The sequence below is a fragment of the Phalacrocorax carbo genome, chromosome 6 (genome assembly GCF_963921805.1).
Source record: "Phalacrocorax carbo chromosome 6, bPhaCar2.1, whole genome shotgun sequence".
NCBI classification, from domain to species: Eukaryota; Metazoa; Chordata; class Aves; order Suliformes; family Phalacrocoracidae; genus Phalacrocorax; species Phalacrocorax carbo.
Genome location: NC_087518.1, coordinates 35,589,659 through 35,609,712, shown reverse-complemented (window position 1 = coordinate 35,609,712; position 20,054 = coordinate 35,589,659). Strand labels below are relative to the sequence as shown.

The 20,054-nt window shown below is 42.3% G+C and overlaps 1 protein-coding gene across 3 annotated transcripts in view; it reads right to left on the bottom strand.

Annotated features, from left to right (window-relative positions):
- Positions 1-20,054, bottom strand: part of TEDC1 (tubulin epsilon and delta complex 1) — a 77,807-nt gene that overhangs the window by 17,467 nt on the left and 40,286 nt on the right. For all 3 annotated transcript variants that reach the window (XM_064454703.1, XM_064454705.1, XM_064454704.1), the window contains 2 exons: positions 9,488-9,574; positions 6,378-6,590 (listed from right to left, as the gene is read on the bottom strand). In XM_064454703.1, the coding sequence (XP_064310773.1) occupies positions 6,378-6,590; positions 9,488-9,574 (300 nt within the window). The remainder of the gene's footprint in view (positions 1-6,377; positions 6,591-9,487; positions 9,575-20,054) is intronic.

Sequence of the window (20,054 nt, the reverse complement as noted above, 5' to 3'; positions counted from 1 at the left end):
TAACACACCTGAAACACCTCTATGTAGTCCAGCATAAATCAGTCAATCTGTCACAGGCTTGCATAAGTGAAAGAGACTTCAACAGCTTGTCAAACCCAATCCACAGCCTTAGAGTGGGTCCAACTCTTCTTCAGCTACCCCTCACGGGTATTTGCATAACCTGGTTTGTGCAGGGTCCAAGCAGTTGAGAGAAATGAAGACTCCCAAGAGACTTTGCAGCTCACCAGACAGCCTACTTCAACATTTCTCTGCCCTGGGCATTAGGAATTTTTTTCCTTAGTATCTAATTAGAATCTCTGGGTTGCCATTTACACACATTCTTGTCCCATTCACTGAAGACATGGGGAAAAAGATAAAAATAAAAATCTTTCCTCCATAGAAAACTTCTTCCTATTCAAAGAATCAAATACCTAACCTTATTCTTTTCCATTTTCAACATAAAGACCTTCAAAGACCTTACATTCCAGACTTATGATGAATTTAATTTTTCTCTCTGGACTCTCCCCAATTTCTCTCCTGAACTGTGATGCCCAAAACTGGATGTAAAGAAGGAGCAACCTTGTTATGTCAAAGCTCCGTCTAACCCAGCACTGTGCCAATAGTCTTAAATATCAAACAGCTAGGGAATAAGTCTAGGACTAGACAAATACATAACAAAGCCCCACTGGAAGATACAACTTCCTAAACTCCAGTAGTTTGTGACTGAAGGATTTACATGACCAGAGAATACTGTCCATATTTCTTCCTGAACAATTATTTTGTTCCTTCACTGATTTGTCCAGTAATTCCCTCTAGGTTCACCCATTGTGAGAACCAAGGAGCATCAGGAGTACAGTAAAAAAAATGTTTCCCCCTGCACCAGTGTAATACCCCTCTTCATTCTCTCCTCTCCTAGTGCAAGGAGCCCTAACCTCAGTAAATTTCCCTTGCAGAGAAACATGTTCACAACTTGGGTCATCCTCGCTTCCCCCTCCCCGCCCCCCCTTTTCAGCTCAACCACATCATTTTTTAGAGTTAGGACTGGAACCAGAACTACACACAGCATTCCAGGAATATTTTAAGTTTTGCTTTCTTCTGCTTTCCTAAGAATTCTTAGGGTTCAGTTTGCTATTTTTGACCATGACGTTGCCACAGAACTATTATTATAGCCCTAAGATCTTATATACATGACAGAAAAAAACCCACACGCAGAATTGCGATCCTCCCTTCAGAGGCATTTTGTTAGATTTACCTCCATCCAATTTTAGCTGACATTTTACCACTTCACTGCTCAGTTCAAGGGCCCTCAACAACCCTTTGCTGTTGTCCATCACATGTGCCCTCAGGGATTTAGTCTCATCTCAACCTGGGCACCTCACTATCCACCTCCTTTCCCAGAGCACTTACATACACACCGAGCAGCACAGGCCCATGCTGCTCCACTGGTGACCACCTCCACAAACCGATCACAGCCACCTCCTCTCCGCTTCCTGCTCTGCGGTTTACTCAAGGGTAAGAGGAAAAAGACATCCACGTGGGCAGTTTGTTTCTGCTGAGAATCTTTTCAGGGACTTTATCAAATGCCATTTGTAAATGCAATTGAACGACGTCAGTTCAACCTCCCTTGCCTACACACTCACTGGTCCCTTCAAAGAGCTCCAAAAGATTTTAGATTCATGATTCCTCTCTGCAGAAACTGTGTTGGCTCTTCCCCAGTATATCACGTTTCATCATATGCCCTCAATTCTTTTCTTCAGAACAGTTTCTACTCAGTTGCCTGGCACAGACATCAGGCCTACTGGTAACAACAGACATAATTACTCTGTGGATTATCACATTTTTCGTGAAGTACAAGGTGGTGGGCGCAAAAGCTATAATAAACTGTACTGTCCCTCAGCCAGACATGCATGTGAGAGCCAAGATAATTTCCAGATATCTCAGTATTGCAAGATACAGAGTTAGAGATAATGACCACTTTAGCTACTGCTATATCTTCTCTTTGTTTGACTTAAAAAAAAAATAAGGAAAGATTTTATAAGCTTATTTCTCCAGGGAAAAGACCGAAGGGGGCATAAACCCACAATTGGTAGAGGAGCCTGCATTCAGCAACCATCCTGACTGGGGTGGGGGGAAGACAGACTACAGGCAGAAAGCATCACATAAGCACCCACACTCTTCAGAGGAAGGGTTGAGATAAAGAAGATTGATGGAGAGTCATCTGACCCCCAGCATTCCAAAAAAATGCTGTCCTGTAGCATTACAAAACAATTCTGTTCCATGGCATGTAGAAGAGGAGGCACTTGTGATAAACCATCCTTTTAACAACACACTAAGATGCACTCCATTTGTTTCCCACAGTCATAAACTCGTATGACATTCACTGAATCTCAGAAACACTGGAAGTTGACCAACCATCATTCAAATCCAATTTGAATATTTCAAACTACAATGAAGAATTCATTGGTTAATCTTTTTGGACTTCATTTCCAAATTTAAGCATTAAAAATTCCAATGTGATTATTATATATAATATTTAACAAAAAAGCAGGAAAAAATGAGAGTTTATGACCTTTGGAAGAAGGGGCAAGCAACTCAGGCAGACAAGGATGTCATGAAGTTAATGCTGGGAGAAAATCAGAACAGCCACAGCTCCACTAGAACGTAATCTGGCTACTGCCATAAAAGACAATAAAAAAGTGTTCCTATAAATACATTAGCAGCAAAAGGAGTGCTAAACAGAATCTCCATCCATTATTAATGTAGGGGGAAACATTGTGACAAAGGATGAAGAAAAGGCTGAGGTACTTAATGCCTTCTTTGCCCCAGCCTTTAACAGTAAGACCAGTAGTTGTCCAGGTACCCAGCCCCCTGACCTGGAAGACAGGGATGGGGATGAGAACGGAGACCCCATAATCCAAGAGGAAATGGTTAACAACCTGTTACACCACTTAAACACACACAGGTCTATGGGGCGAGATGGGATCCACCAAAGGGTACTCAGGGTGCTGGCGGAAGTGCTCACCAAGCTGCTTTCCATCATTTATCAGCAGTTCCCTAACAAGCAGGGAAGTCCCAGTTGAAGGTTAGCAAATCATAGAATCATTAAGGTTGGAAAAGACCTCTAAGATCATCAAGTCTAACCATCAACCCAACACCACCATGCCTCCTAAACCATGTCCCAAAGTGCCACGAATACATGTTTTTTGAACCCGTCCAGGGATGGTGACTCCCCCACCTCTCTGGGTAGCCCGTTCCAATGCCTGACCACTATTTCAGTAAAGAAATGTTTCCTAACACCCAATCTAAACCTCCCCTGAAGCAGCTTGGGACCATCTCTTCTCATCCTATCTCTAGTAACTTGGGAGAAGATACCAACACCCACCTCACTACAGGTAGTTGTAAAGATCAGTAAGGTCTCCCCTCAGCCTCCTCTTCTCCAGGCTAAACAACCCCAGCTCCCTCAGCTGCTCCTCATAAGACTTGTTCTCCAGACCCTTCACCAGCTTCATTGCCCTTCTTTGGACACGCTCCAGCACCTCAATGTTTGTCTTGTACTGAGGGGCCCAAAACTGAACACAGCATTCAACGTGCGGCCTCACCAGTGCCAAGGACAGGGGCACGGTCACTTCCCTGCTCCTGCTGGCCACACTATTCCTGATACAAGCCAGGATGCTGTTGGCTGCCTTGGCCACCTGGGCACACTGCTGGCTCATGTTCAGTCAGCTGTCAACCAACACCCCCAGGTCCTTCTCCATCAGTAGCTTTCCAGCCACTCTTCCCCATGCCTGCAGTGTTGCATGGGATAGGTGTGACCCAAGCACAGGACCCAGCACTTGGCCTTGTTAAACTTCATACAACTGACCTTGGCCCATTGATCCAGCCTGTCCAGATCCCTCTGCAGAGCCTTCCTACCCTCGGGCAGATCAACACTCCCATTCAATTTGGTGTCACCTGCAAACTTTACTGAGGGTGCACTCAATCCCCTCATCCAGATCATTGATAAAGATATTAAACGGAACTGGCCCCAACACTGAGCCCTGGGGGACACACCGCTTGTGACTGGCTGCCAACTGGATTTAGCTCTGTTTAACACAACTCTGGGCTCGGCCACCCAGCCAGTTTCTTACCCAGTGAGGAGTACACCTGTCTAAGTCATGAGCCACCAGCTCCTCTAGAAAGATGCTGTGGAAGACAGTGCCAAAGGCTTTACTGAAGTCCAGGTAGATAACATGCTGTAAGAGGCTGGACTGTGGAACTTTTGTTTCAAAGATTGCACATATGAGAAACTGACCTGTGGATTGCTTGTCTAAGCAAAAAATTCTGACTTCTGTTGAGTGGCTGCAATGCCATGGAAATCAGGAATGCAGAGACATGCTGTGGCCCTGGAAGCAACCACTGTTATCAGAAACCACAGCCCTTGAGCAGAGATAAAAGGACTGTTGAGACAGGCCCTGGTGCAATTGCCCACCACTAAAGGACCTAAAGGCTTGGACCCCTCGGATGCCGCAGATCCATGGCGGTGACTATTCTTGCAATTCTATTCCGATTGCTTGCTTGATTTCTGCCCTGTTATTCTATCCTATCACTATTATTTTTTTACTTTTTGATAATAAAAACTGCTTCTGGCATATGACATTTGACCTCGTCTGTCTTAATCTCATTCTTGGGATCACATTGAACCCCCCCCTCCCCCCCCCCCACCCAACACTGGATCGGGACACATGCACAGCCTTTTCCTCATCCACTAGGCAGGTCACCCTGCCATAGAAGGAGATCAGGCTGGTCAGGCAGGACCTGTCTTTCATGAAGCCATGCTGACTGGGCCTGATCCCCTGGTTGTCCTGCACGTGCCTGGTGAGAAAACCTTGCATTGGAAATTTTATTTTTAGAATTCAGGGTCTCAGTTGGCCTGCAACAGTCACATCTCTTTTGCCATAAAATCAGCCAAACCTGATGACACTAGAGACCTGTCTAGTCCAGTAGTCCATCGCTGACAGTGATCAACAGCAAGTGCCTAGAGAAGACTATAAGATGAAGACAAATATATAGAGATACTTCCTCAGAATATTCCCCAGCCTGCAACAACTTGTACTCCCGCAACTTCCTAAGCCTGTAATTCCTACGCATATATTTAAGTCTGATAGATTTCTTATTCCAAGAATGTGTCCAACAGATTTCAAATCCATGTACATAGTGCCCTGTGGGAAGAAGTTCCATACTTTGTGTAAAGCAGGAGCTGCTTCTGCCTGTCTCTATCCAACCAATCTTGACTAGATCCTTATCCTTACAGTGCAAGGGAGAGTGATCAGCTCTGCACGCACTTTTTCCATGCTAGACCCTTCTGAACTCTCAAGCAAATACCTCTTGATCTGACAACTTGCCTCTTTTCATTTTGTCAGCTGTTCTGTAATCCTGTCTACCAACATTTCAATCTAAAAAAAAACCAAACAAAAAAACCAAGAACCAAAACAAACAAAAAAAACCAAGCAAAACCCCCCTCTCTTGGGTTTACACAGACACGGAATAGTGATACAGCATTTTTGTTACTGCTCAGTCTGCCCCAACTGTTTCTTTCACTTTTTCTCCATCCACAGGTTTCATAGATTCTCTGGTATCCTTCTTTCCCCTTGATGCCTAAAAAAAATTACTAGTTTTTATGCCTGCATCTTCATAATATCTTGTTCTTGTGGAAGCATGTTAATATTCAGATTCCCCTTCTACATTTACATTAACAGCTCCTTTATTTATGCCCCACCACCCCCTCCGGGTGCTTCCCAGTGTCTCCCCGTCCCTGTGTCAGTGAATACCACGTACACTTCCTTCATATCACCTGCTTTCCTCCACAGCCAGCCTCCCACAGCCAGTCTGTTCTTCCACCAGATCTTGTGCTTAGTCCCTTCTCTCACTTCACAGGTTTCAAATCCTTCTTATTCCTTCCCCCATCAGACATTTCAAAGACTAACTCAGTGAAAGATGACAAGCTCTGGCCTCTCCCACCCTCTTTTCCCTGTGAATACTTATCTTTATTTTTCTCACTATAACCGTTACTGATGCTTTCAACCTGCTGCCTCTATCCCTCCAGGGGCTACCATGATTTCCTCCTCTACTCTTCTCTCTCTACAACCCCTATCCTTTGATGCCTTCCCTTCCAAAAGAACACTTATTTTGTTTCAGCATGCTGCCTCTCTGGGACAGATGCCTACTTTGTGTCTGAAAGAGAACCTGGCATGCTGTGGGCATAAACAGACAAGAAACTGTACATCTGACATGGAGATTGGAGCAAGGTTGACACAGAGCAGCCACAGGGAGGCTGCCCTAGGACAGGCTGCAGCAAGACAGCTGAAAAATATAGGATCTTAAAAGCCGCTAATGATCAAGAATGCCACCCAAAGCCTTACCTTCTCACACCACGCAGCCTTTCTATGAGTTACAAGATCATGCAGTTGCTCATGGAGAGTCATTAGATCTCTGGATAATCTGTCAATTTGCCCAATCAGACTGTCAGCCCAGGGGCAGCATGAGGTCACCTTCGGCAGCCCGTTTTTCTCCACATGAGTGTCCTGGGATTTGCACATATTTCCCTCTTCAGCCATATTATCTAACACAGTTTCCTACAGGAAAAACAATAAAAATTACTTTTCAGCAGGAGCTAAAATGGTTGCCACACACACATACTCCTCCTGATAATTCATAACTAGGAATTCACTGCTGCCATTGCAGTATACAGTTGCTCCACAATTTCAGTTGTTTTAAGAGATAACCTCCTCAGTTCACTATAACATATTTCTAAGTTAATGAAAACTTATGTTGCTAACCTAGCTTAATTTAGAAAGCACTGCATACTGTAAGCTACTCTCCACTGTACTAAAGCATAAAGTAAGACTCATGGCCCAGAGATCACTAGTACTGCAGAAGCTCCAGGTATGCCCCTTCCCCTCAAACTCTGAGGCTGGATGCACTTCTATGGCTTTTTGTAACAACTTCATGACCAGGGTGGAGATATGTGCTTACACTGTTCAGGAGAGCCCCATCTGCTACGTGGCACAGTAAACTGTAACACCCACAGGATCAGCTGTGTCCATGTAAAACTCTACAAGTTGAAGAACCTTAAGAGCTCCCTTGCTCCAGGCTGGTCAGGAGCTCTGTCAGCTCTGCTTGACCATGACCACCTAGCTGGTTCTACAATTAATTCTGCAACTGCCTTTGGAGATAGCAACCATTTCTTGAAACACCCAAAAAATACCAAATTACTTCAGAGTCCTTGAAATGCACGTACCTATACACCATGGTGCACAGATTACGTAGAAACACACAGTTTTCAAGCCAGGGTAGCACAGTATAACTAAAGGACCCAAGCCTCCTTTCCATATTGTTATCAAGATGACATTAAATGGGAGAGATCATAATCTCTTTTAAGGACACAATTTGCATTGAAAATTGTATTTAGAAACTGGAGAAGTAATTTGAAAACAGTGACAGGAAATTCAGCAGTTGAGCAGCATGGTCTGTACACAGGGACGGAAAAACCAAATGCATAATTACTGGCTCAGCAGCAACACTGCTGGAAGGGATGTCAGAAAACTAGAAGTCACCCATGTTACGCTGTTAAAGTCAAGTATCATTTTAGAAAGTATAAAAGCAAGTCTCCATGATAGAAGAGCGCTGACCATAACACTGATGTACAGGTGAGGCACCTGAAGTTAACACAGACAAATAGGAAGGAAAGTCCTTCCCACGAGAGCAGCAACAATCATCAGAAGTTTGAAGGAATAGCTTAAAAGGAGACATGAAGAGAACCAATTTTGTTTAGCCTAGCAATGGGGACTGGGAAGGCGGTGACACGCTAACAGCCTTTGCTTATATAAGATTGCTATAAAGAAGATGAGAATATTTCTCCCCCCACCTTTCTTTTCTCTGCCGGTAGGTTAAAAACCCTGACTTAACTTAGAGCAAGAGATTTTTAGGCTCATAAAAGAAAAGACATTGTAAGAGAGCTAAGAATGGCAAAAGACACCCTACAAAACCTCCTTGCTCAGTGAGCATCAGCATTGCAAATTGGCACAAAGCAGCGCTGAGGCCAGCAGCTCATGATGACCAAAGGCCCAGCTCACAACAATGCAGACATGTTCTGGGCACTGACAGGCTAATAAACTGCACGGAAATAAAACAAAGCTATTCTGGTTTTGTTGGGGGTTTTTCATGTTGTTTTGTTTAATTTTTTTTATTTGAAATTCATTAAACAACAGAATTTTAAACTAACATTACTCCAGTCACTCCAGTTGCTAAGGTTAACTCATGATCTGCCATGCTCCTGCCTACAACTATCAGGAAGAGCTGGCAGTAGCTGTGCAAGAATCATATCATCCATCAGATCAGCAATGCAAAACATGGGTTAAGTGGAAAGAGAAAACTACTGTATCCTCAAAGGACATCTCATTCCCACACATCCTAGAGCATCCGGGGACGACATCAGCAGCAAAACAGAAGAAAAATGCAAATTTTCCATCCAGCCCGTAGAACGATTTAAAAGATGTGCTGGTCAGGTTTCTTGCAAGTATTTATTTAGGACTTAACTCCAGGAAGCACACACACACTAACGCTCACAATAATCCCCATGCTGTTCAACACATCAGATGGGAATGTTTTGGTGGATACGCTGAAATGCTGTAACACAGTTATATTTTGCCTATTGGGAGCCAGGCTTATGCTAGTGTTGATGCTTTCCAAATAACCATAAGATGGTAGACACGTCAAAACCATTATATAACTAATGGCAATTTGAATGGCTCTGCATTGGAAGGACTCTTCAAGACAGGTGAGGTAATTTTACACTCCTGTGCCTTGCTTTTAGTGTAGAACAAGGCATATGGGCAATTAACAGTCAGCTCACTAACTCTCAAAATTTTGTAAATGCATATAGCTAATGCGGTGCTCTAAAGAATTATTTTCAGCAACTATGAATAGGCAAAAGTTGGAGAGAGAAGTGAGATGTATGGTACCATTTACACTCACTTGAGAAATCGTAAGAAAGGCTTATTGATTTTCTTATGATCATTCAACACAGTTCAAGGGGAAATTGGCAATTTCAACACATTATTTGGCTGGAAAAATGAAGTTGTTTTCAATATCAGCTGCTTGCAAATTTAGTTGTTCTCAAGCCTGCAATAAAGCTTAGAGGCCCTCTTCTGAAAAGCCATTTAATTTTAACAAAATGTATGATTGCTACGTTTAAAAAACATTAAAGAGATGAAGATCAGACATTTTCATTTGTGTTAACTGTATGAAATTCTGCCACTCTGCCCCGCAATTTCTCAGCTTAGCTGGGCGAGCTTAATCAAGAAAACAGAAGGATGAGGGAGAACTAAGAAAGCACTCCTTACTTCACCAAAGGCATTTTTCCCTTCTTCTCAAGTGCTGTTGAACTTTGTATGAAGGGGCCTTTGGGAGTGGTCAGGTATTTGTTAGAGCCAAGAAAGCTGCACCCTTTGAAATTAGTTTGATTCATTACCATCCACTGCCAATAAACTGGTTCCAGTTGTTTCCACTCCAGAAAGGCTTCTAGTTGCATGGTTTCAGACTCCAGAAGCTGTAACAGCTAGAGGAAAGGAGAAAAAGGAAAGAAAATCATGTAACACTAGTCACTTGTGAACTAAATGAAATGTGTGTTTGGTCTAAATTACAAGAAGACTCTCAGTGGTGCACAGGACAGCACTGGCTTACTTTACAAGAAGATTGTAAAACCAGCTGAGGAAGCATTATGTGAAACACTTTTCCCAGTATCACTGATTTATTCCTCACCCCAAATGTACAAACACCATCAGCTTTTACCTAAATGTGAGTTTCCATATTGTTCTGAAGGATCAAAAAGCCGTAATTCTGATATATTAAGGCCTAGATGCATGACCATCTTCAAATCTTCTGCACTTTTAGACTACCAAAATAAGCTATGTTTCTCCAAGAGTGTTTTTTTTTCATCTATTCATTCACTCACGTTTATTAAGGCTGTAGGGTCTAGACACCTTCTCTTCCAGGCCACGTACAGCCTTCTCTTAGCTAAAACTTACACAGCTGGTCTTTGACTGGGTCTTCTCATATTCAGTAGTAGTGACACCAGCTCTAATACACAGGGACATCCACTAATTCAATACATCTCCTTCCCATGCTGCTCCCACACCTGGAGAAAACTCAGAACTCCAGGATCTCCGTTCCTCTCTGCCTCCTCCCCCAAAAACCTTTCATCCTTATTCAGATCACTCAGACTGAGATAATCTCTCATGCATGGAAGAACCTCCTCTAAAAATGTTATGTGTTTTATAAATTGTCTGATCTGCTGCTTAAGGAATCCCTCCCTTTAACTGAAGGACAGAGGTTATGTCCTAACTAAATCACAATTTTTTCATAAATATATACATAACATGCATGTATGCACACACATATATGGAGAAAGTGACAATCCAAGACTAATTATTTAAACACCAGTAAAACAAAAGTTCTTGGAACAAAAAATAGATGAACAAATTAGGTATAAATCAGAGCTTACCAGCTTTCACAGTTTCAGTACTGGCCATATATTTGAAATGAACAATCCTAACACCAGTATGACACCAAAGGCAACTTTTTAAGACAACACACAAACAGTATGCAGTATCAGAAAGGATGATAAAGAACAGATGAGTACCAGTTAAACCCACCTGATAGACACAACTATCTTCTGATAGCTTTATTGGGTTTAGTTACTTACTACATAACATATAATTTAAGTAACTGCAAAGCATGAGTTGACTTTGCAATTTTATTCTGCAGATATAACTTGAAGATAAAGAGATCAAAGGAATGCACTTTGCAAGAATAACTGCTGGAAATTATGAGCAGTTTGCTCTAAAACACTGCAGGATCCAAAATACAATTATTACACATTTGTTTGCACAACTGACACTTGGGATTATGCTTAATTACTTTGCTAGTTTCAAGCTCAGCTGGTATACGAAAGTGGAAGAATGAGTTTCTGTCTCCTTTTTTCTTTTCTCCTTTTTCATAGGTATATCTGCAGCACAAACTGCTTCTATTATGGAACTGATCCTGGCAATAAAACCCAGACAAAAAGTTGATTAAATATTCAGGCAACAGCCAAGTTACTTGATTTTAAAGTAGCTTTGTAATGTCATCATGAGCTGCATGTGATTTCTGTATGAACATGCCTTGTGACAGCTAAAGAGGGCTGAAGCTTGGAATGGGAAGCTTTTCATTTTAAGCCTTAAAAAAAATCTTAGTAAAAACATAGTCATCATCTTTAGTTTTAGTCTCACTAGAGGAGCTCCTGAATGTTAAAAAAGCCGTATGCCACTTGCTTGCAAGCCACAACTCAAAGAATATGGTTCTGAAACTTCACCAAACCTGTAAAAGATCTGTTGGAGTTAACTGACCATAACAACAATCAAAGCTTTCTAAGAAGTCTCCTCTGATCTCAAGCCTTTTGCACTGTTGGGGGTGGGGGGTGGGTTGCCTTTTTTTTTTTAAACTGCTCCATTAGTCATGTAAAACTTGAACAGCTCATCTGAAAGTTCATCTGACTCACCTACTTATGGGCATCCTCACCTTTCACTAAGGTACTACACCCCTCAGAAATATCAGGCCAGCAACTGTGAACTAGATTTTTTTTCAGCCATATATCAGGAATGGGATGACTACACTGCTCATCCTAGAAGGACAGCTTTCAACCTAACAGGAATGCACGGTGACAGAATTAGGCAACCTGCAATAACCAACACCTGAGTTTCTGCCCCAAGGGACTGAAGACACTGTTCCTGGATGCCAATATCCTCTGCCACCCTTTATATGGGCCTTGCAAGACTCTGATGTTATTGCAGCCTAGAGAATAAAACAGAACACAATAAAACTAATAAAAACTAATGTACTACAAATATCCTTGAGATACCTTAGCAAAAACCATAAAAACAAGTAACGTTCAAGACAGGAACAGGACAATGGATTGTATGTCTGCGTGCCATGAATTTGGGCACAAGGACAGTCTCCACATGACCCAGGGGTGACAGGCTTTCACTCAGACATACCTGCACTTAGCAGATGAACAGCTATTTATATCAGCCAGCGTCTTTTCCCCAACCTCATCCTTTACTCAAGCTTCTCATGAGCATTTATTTTTCTTTAACTAAACTATGCATTTTGTGACTTGGAGGTCAACGGTGTACATTTTCATAGGTCACTCATTGCAGTCACAACGCAGCTAGTATTTCACCTGTATTTGCAATTAAGGAAACCAAAGCCCAAATTGTACCTCTCCTTTTTCACCAGATACAGTGCCTTTTCTTATTCATTTAGTACCAACAACAGTTCAGAGATGCTTTTACATGTGAAGAGCAGTTCCCACTTCTGCTGCTACATAAACCTCTCAAACACCAGACAAATTCACAAGCTGCCACTAAAGCTGCCTGCTCATTTTCTTTGACCTAAGGACCCAGATGTTGTCATGCCTCCTAATGAAATTTAAAGACTAACATCTGCAAAAGAACATTAGTTTTGTCTCATGAAGAAAGCGAAGCAACAAGTCAAAAATGTGCCTCATGTGGATATCTAACTGTTGCTTAGGGATAACGTATGAAAATTGTCTTTCCCTCCACACAAAATTAAGGCAATGAAATCCATTTCTTTCATTCTTCTGGAGGAAGTTATTGATTTAAAATACTTATACTGAGAGAAAAAGTAATGACAAAATCTCTGCGGAGATGTAATTCCATAATGAACGCTGAGAGCAAACACTTCGCAGTAACAACTTCTCTAAACCACTGTAGAAACCATCACTGGTGCAAGCGACTTGCAAGCAACAGCTTTGCTGTAGAGGCTAAACTGTGCTTAACTGAGCTGTCTCAGAGCAGGCTGCCAGGAAACCTCAGAGTGATGCAGAAGAATGCAAACTCTGTAAAGAACAAGCCTCGCTTCCTCTGGCATGCAGCTGTGATCTTCAAAGCCAAACATCCAGCATCCAACACAGTTCACAGAACTCAGGAACCTTTGGGAACTTCAGCTGCAAAAGTCCTAGGTGACAACATCTTCTAGGTGGTTTTGGACACTCAACAAGAGGCCAAAGTTGAGTCCTCTTTGGTATCCGCAAGTCTAACTCACACCAAAATTAAACATATTTGTAATAAATTTTTCCATTGAGATATTACTCTTATTCATATTATTTTCTAGCATATTGCTAAATTCATTGATGCCTGAAGACTGTTACAGAAATCAATATTTAATAATTTGCAGCATAATACACCCTCTTCATAGGCTCAGTTCTAGAGAGCTCCCTGCAACAAGTATTTAATCTCTAATGCCCACAGATCATAATTCAGCTACCATGTCACTAGCAAAAGTATTTTTAATCAAAAATTGCTCTGCTCTGCCTAAATATTCAGAAAATCATCCTATTGTTAGACTGACAAAAAACAGTCTTTCAACAATAAATTATATTTCTTGGCTCAGGGACAAAATACTGCTGATTGATCACTTTATTCACATATGACTGTAGATAGAAAACTTGCATTGGACTCCAGATCACTGCAAGCCTCACTCCAAATGCCAACATCTCTGAAGTACAACTCGAGGCTCGAGACAGGGTTGAACAGGGTTGGCTTAGCATGAAAGCTTATATGGGGAAAGTATCAAGAGCCTATTTTGTACTTTTATTTGTTTAATAGGAAATGGCTTTATTCAACTTGGATTTTGTTAATCTGAATATGCAACAACTGCAGGAGAGAAGATAAGTGAAAAACTTCCTTCCAAAAAAACACAAAGAAAGGGGTAAATGCTCCTGAAAAAAAACTTGTGGTAATGTAAATTGTGTAAGTAAACCATAAACGGGATTAAGGCTTTAGAGACCTAACCAAGCTTCAGATGAAATAAACAAACCACAACACAGCTTCATCTCTGCTACCAATACAAAACTCCCTTACCAAGCAAACCTTGACAAAGGAAAGCCTCTCAGCAGGCAGGCTATTAGGTGGATGACATTTGGTTTAAAATGGCACATGCTGCCCAAATTGCACTTCAGCAGGGCTAAGTTTTGAGACCTCTCCACCAAAGAGAAGATCTCGATATCATAAATGTCTCAGGCAGGGACAAAAAACCAACACTGTAGGTGGACACGCTCAGTGCTCCAAGATTCAGTTCCACATTGTGATTTCTTCAGAAACAAAGCTGGTTTAAGACATTCCTATATATCCCTTGAAGGCTGAAGCAAAAATAAATAGGCCTGAAAACCAGAAAGTCACACTGGAGCAGTGTGATATACAAGCAGCTGAAGAACAAAAACCAACAGACCAATAAGCAGCCTCTAGCCATAAGGCAAATAAAAATCTACTCAAGTGATTTCTCTGCCTGTGAAATATCACTGCAGGTTGAGCCAGAGGAGGAGAAACACTTCAGCCCAACCATCACAAGGCAGGTGGATCAGAAAGGCTCCTGGATGACTGAAGTGGATGAGAACGTCTCCCACCGCCAGCTATGGAGCCCACAGGGACCTTGACTGAAACACTAACAGGGATGGGGAAGGGCCCTCTGTGGCTCCAGAAGCAGGTATTTCCATGTCTGCTGAGCATCATCTCTTTTGGAATTTTAATGGGGTTTTTTTTTGTGGTGCAGACTGTAAGGGAAAACAGGACTTGGATCTTTTTACAGAAGATAAAATACATAAAATACAAAACACAGCAGCTTTGGGCAGGAGCGTCATTCCAGATGCTTGGATGTGTGCAAAACCTCCAACATCTAAACCAAAATATGTGACTTTTCCACTCGCCAACACCAGTTTTATACCACCGCAGCTCGAACTTCAACTGAGCTAGCTCAGTTTTACATTGCTGAGAGCAGGGAACCAAACCACTAGTTAAAAACTTAAGTGACAAAGATCATAATTATAAAACATAATTGCTATTTGTGGTGAGATTTAGAAAACAGCTGTTTAAAATGAAACTGAAAGAAAATGGAATTTAAAGCAAACAAAATGAGGCATTTGGCACATAAAAATTGTACTACAGCTTTCACATTGATAGGCAATGAACTGGGATGTACTAACAACAACATTCATTTGCAGAGGAACCGGTCAATGAATGGACTACTTTGCATTTTTCCCTGTGGAAATGGCACATATTAAAATGGGGGGGGGGGGGGGGGGGGGGGAAGAAGATCAGGAAAAAGAAGACTGAAGTGCAAGTTTTATACTTTAGCAACCAAGATCAAGATGCATGAGAACGGAAGAGGTACACATTTTCTTCTCCAAAGGTACTACTGACTTTGGGTGCCTCACTTGGCATACCTGAAGAGCCAAATTCTCAGGCCTAAGTACCTTTAGCTGAATACATGCTCAGTTAAAGCACATCCAGTAGGCACAAAAAAAAAAAAAAATCACAATTTAGAGAAATCTCAGCCAGAGGATTTCAAAGGACAGCACCAAATTGTATCACAGTACTGCCTGACAGCTGTTCATATTGTACTGCCAACCAGAACCCCCATGTAGCTGATGTCAAAAAAAGACCATTATTCATCTGCTTTTATTCAGACTGTTTCTGTACACAGAACAAAGCATCATCCATACTAATTTTTTTAATTTCTCCCCCGTATACTTGCCCATTTTCCTATATTTTTAACAGACCACAAAAATACACATAGAAATCAACATGAGAAAGGGAATCTCCACCGTCTTTGTAGTACTTAAGGGGTAGCTACAAAGAAGGAGACTCCCTTTTTACAAGAAGTCCCATGAACAGGACAAGGGAGAATGGACACAAGTTGCTCTTGGGGAGATTCTGATTGGACATGGGAGGGAAATTTTTCACACTGAGGACAGTCACCATTGGAATAATCTCCCCAGGGAAGTGGTTGACTCGGCCACATAGGACACTTTCAAGACTCTGCTGGACAGGGTGCTGGGACATCTTGTCTAGACTGCGCTCTTCCTAGAAAGGTTGGACTAGATGATCCCTGAGGTCCCTTCCAACCTGGGATTCTGTGATTCTGTGTAATTTCAAATTTGCTTTTTAAACTCATCTGAATTCAGAATTGATGTTACACTTCTGAACAGTACCAATATCCTGGTGTCTGTATATTTCCCCGGTAGATGTAACTACAACATGAAAAGGTGCTAGTCATAGGAAGAGCATTTTCTTTCCTTTGTGTGTATGTGTGTTATGACTACTAACTAACTAAGCAGGGGAACTAACCCTTTAGGTTTTACCCTTACCACTTTATCACCACATCCATCCTTACCACCATCTTATCTCCACCTACTGTGTCCTTCCTTCACATTCTTATCCTGCATTTGGCAATGAATAGACAAAAACACTATCCTTATACAAAGCCAAAGAAATGTCTTTTTTTTTTTTTCCTTTTTTTAAAATCAGCCTGTATCACACACCCCTAATAAGCCAAGGGGTTGGCTTTTTTTCTTCCCTTGAGCTTTAGTACTTTCTCTTCAAAATAAAGGGCTATGTAGCACAAGTTGCACACAAGTGGTATCTTAAACTCCTGTGGGTGCTTTTCCATACGGTTTCATCTATTCTCAACTAAGTACACTACCGGCTGCTAGTCCCAAAGGCCACGTAAGGCTCCCAAGCCTCCTCTTCCCTCCCTCTCTGCTACCTGCAAAAACAGGGGCTCAGAGGCACAAGTGAAGTGCATTTCTGGTGCAGACCTTCCCACAGCTGCCTGCCAGCTCCCTACCACCTTCTTTGCCTACTGGCCTGTAAGGACCAGCTGGTTCTTAACCTCACAGTGGATGAGCAGTGACATTCAGGGATTCCTCAGTTCTGCTTCAAGGGATGGCTCGTCCGGCACAGAGCTGCATGGCTTCACCTGCACTCCTGGGGCATCATCAGATATACATTGTGACCAGGACTGGCTCGTACAGCATCCGCAGCAACAGAAACCCAACCTCTAAGCATTAACAAATAAGTGTTAAATAACATTTAGAATGCACCCAAAGACAGAAAAAGAAAATTAAAGAAGAACGGCTTCCATCACTGGAGATCTAACAGCACACAGAATTATCACAAATGTTCATGTTAGTTAAACAATTAATTTAAAAAGTTATTTGATATGCTGATTAGCCTAAGCCTGCCACCTTGATATGAATCTGTGATTCTGACTTGATATGATTTCTCCCAGCCTAGCTCTTCTTTGACAAGCCATCATAGCCTATCACGCACACAGGTATTTTCACACATTTTAAAATACGCATTATTGATTAGAGAAGCTACTAATTTAAAGTCTGCTACAGTCTCCCTGATGTTAATTCATTTCTTTTGCTCTTAACACAGTCCTTTCTCTTACATCATTCTTTAAATTAAGTGATAAACATATTTAAAAAGAACCACAATTGCAAAACCACGTGCAAAGCATGAGTAACAGCTGATTTTATAACTCTATTTCCTTGGCTATTTAAAAAACCAAAAATACCTACCAGTAGAGCTGAGTGAACATTATAGGCCAACTGCACATGAAGTTTAATTTTACAAGGCTATAAAAAAAAAGCTCTACACCAGTCTCCTCTCAATATGAGCTGCATTGTCACCTCTAAAAACCAGAGTTGAGTTCAGTTTTCCAACAACGGTTCTGTTGTGACCAAAGCTATTGCCATATATGAATTTAACCATAGTTTGATTCTGCAACTAAGCATGAGGCTAGAGAATGCAGTGGTCCTGTTTTGCTTGACTTTCTGGATGGGTTAAGTATCTTTTTGATGCAGTGGTGCATGCAAGACAACAGAGGTCCCAGGGAGGGATCACAAGATCGTCATAGCTCTGGGACACTTCAGGATCAGCCTTCATCGACAGCCAAATTTTGGCCCAAGAGAAGAGTAACAAGCCTGAAGTCCCTTTTCTGTTAGAAGCTGATAACTGATTTCTCTTTTGGTTGAAAACAACTCAGTGAAGACTCCACAAGCAAAGATGCTCTGCGCTCTCTAGTAGCTATTATTAGCTTCAAGGCACATTTCAAGAGACGCGGTATGAGTTTTAAAGCCTTAACATTTTTCACCCCTGAGATTTAATTTGTTCCTTCAGGGCCCAATACCCCAGTTAAGATCCACTAGGCTGGACCAATGAGACCCTTTCAGGCTCTATCACCAAAGAATGGTAGCAAGTAAGCAACTCTCACTCTGAAGTCTCCTACCAAGGAAGGTTAAGAGGCAGCATGACCAGGATATTTTTATATGAATGCAGAAGCAAGACACACCTCTCACACCACACATGCCCTTGCACATCAGCCTTAGCTGACCCAGCTGAAAAACCATAGCACTGTATGGGACCACAGAGTCTGCCTGGCCTCCCTGTGCCAGCCCAAAGCATCACCTCAGCTGGGGCAGCTTGCTCCCTTGCTCCCACCAGTGGGTTTGCTGGCATTTCCACCAAAAAGCATTATTCAATGACAGCTGATGACAAAGCACCTCAGCCTTGTCTCTCCAGCTTATTAATTCCAGCTGCATTTTCTCAGGTGGAATTATATTATAGTATGTCACTGTCATTGCCATTGTCACAGCATTCAAATTATGTTAAGCACGGCATAAAACAAGCAAAAGCACAAAAGTAGCAATGAAATTCAGTATCATCCTATCAGTTTTTCTGTCACCAGCAATCATAACCAAGTGTTCGTATCAGTCAAGCCACATAAGTACTGCATTGAAGTAGGAACTGCACTATCTACTGTGTTTCAGAGATATCTTCCTTTCTTATGGTATAGGAGGCTAAGATATTGGTGCTGCACAGTCCAGCAATTTATGGAGTCTGTGATGAACCACTGCATCATTTTTCAAGGACCAAGAACTCTACATGCTTGGTCAATAAAATATACTAAGTAATAACTCATCCCCTAAAAACGATGATGGCAACTCCAGAACTGCAGCTCTATTAACTTTTTTTTTTTTGTATGAGTAAGTTTAGCTGAAGGCAATATTAGTGACAAATTGCAGCCTGGGGAAATTTTCAGATCAAGGTAATAATGCCATGAGGTGGAATGATTTGCTTTAGTGTTGCTATATAATGCTCCCATTTCTTCCAATGGGACACTAATTGCAGCCAGAGGCCACCTCGCTTAAAAATATCTAAAGAAATATTTTAGCACTAAAACTGTCTGGAGTAATAAAAAAATAAAGCATCCGTCCTACAATGGGGCACTGGTAAAGTGAGATCAGGTACAGAGTTCAACAACTAAATGATTCATGGCTGGCTGACAAGCTAGTGCTTGTCAACTGAAGAAGCTGGTCTCATACTAACACCGTCAGCTGGTGAGCAGAACCATGTAGGTGGGAATGGTCCTCTGGAGGTCTCTAATCCAATCTCCTGCTGAAAGGAAGGTGCTCAGGGCTCTGTCCAGCAAGTCCTGAACATCAACAACAGATATGTCACCCCTTCTCTAGGATCTGCTTCCAGAGTTTGACCACTCTCATGGCAATTTTTTCCCCTTATATCTGTCCAGAATGTCTCATGTTCCAACTTGTGTCTGTTGACCCTTCTCTTGTCCCAGTGCACCTCTGAGAAGAGCCTGGTCCCTGCTCCAGTCCTGACCTCAGTGGCCTTAACTGGACTTGCTTGTGTATTCCACTGTCCTTATGCTGAGGAGCCCAAACCGGACACCTAGCACTCAGTCTCACGAGCACTGGGCAGTGGGACAGGATCCTTCCCTTCACCCTGCCAGCTCCGCTCCTGCTAACAAAGCCTGGGATGCAGTCAGCCTTTGCTCCCTGGGTGCACTACTGGCTCCTGGGCAATTTCTTGTCCACCTGGACCCCCAGGGGTTGGTCTTTTTTGCAAAGCTGCTTATTAAGCAGTCGGCTCCCAGCCTGTACCATCGCAAGGGGTTATTCCACCCCAGATGCAGGCCTTTGCACTAGCCTTTACCAAGCTTCCTGAGGCTCCTCTCCATTTCTCCAGCCCATCTCAGTCCCCCTGAACAGCAGCGCCTCCCTCCGGTGTATTCACTAGTATGCTCAATTTGGTACTGTCCGCACACTTGCCGGTGGCATGTTCCCTCCCATCATTCAAGCTATGAATAAGATGTACTGGCCCAAAAGCTGATCCCTG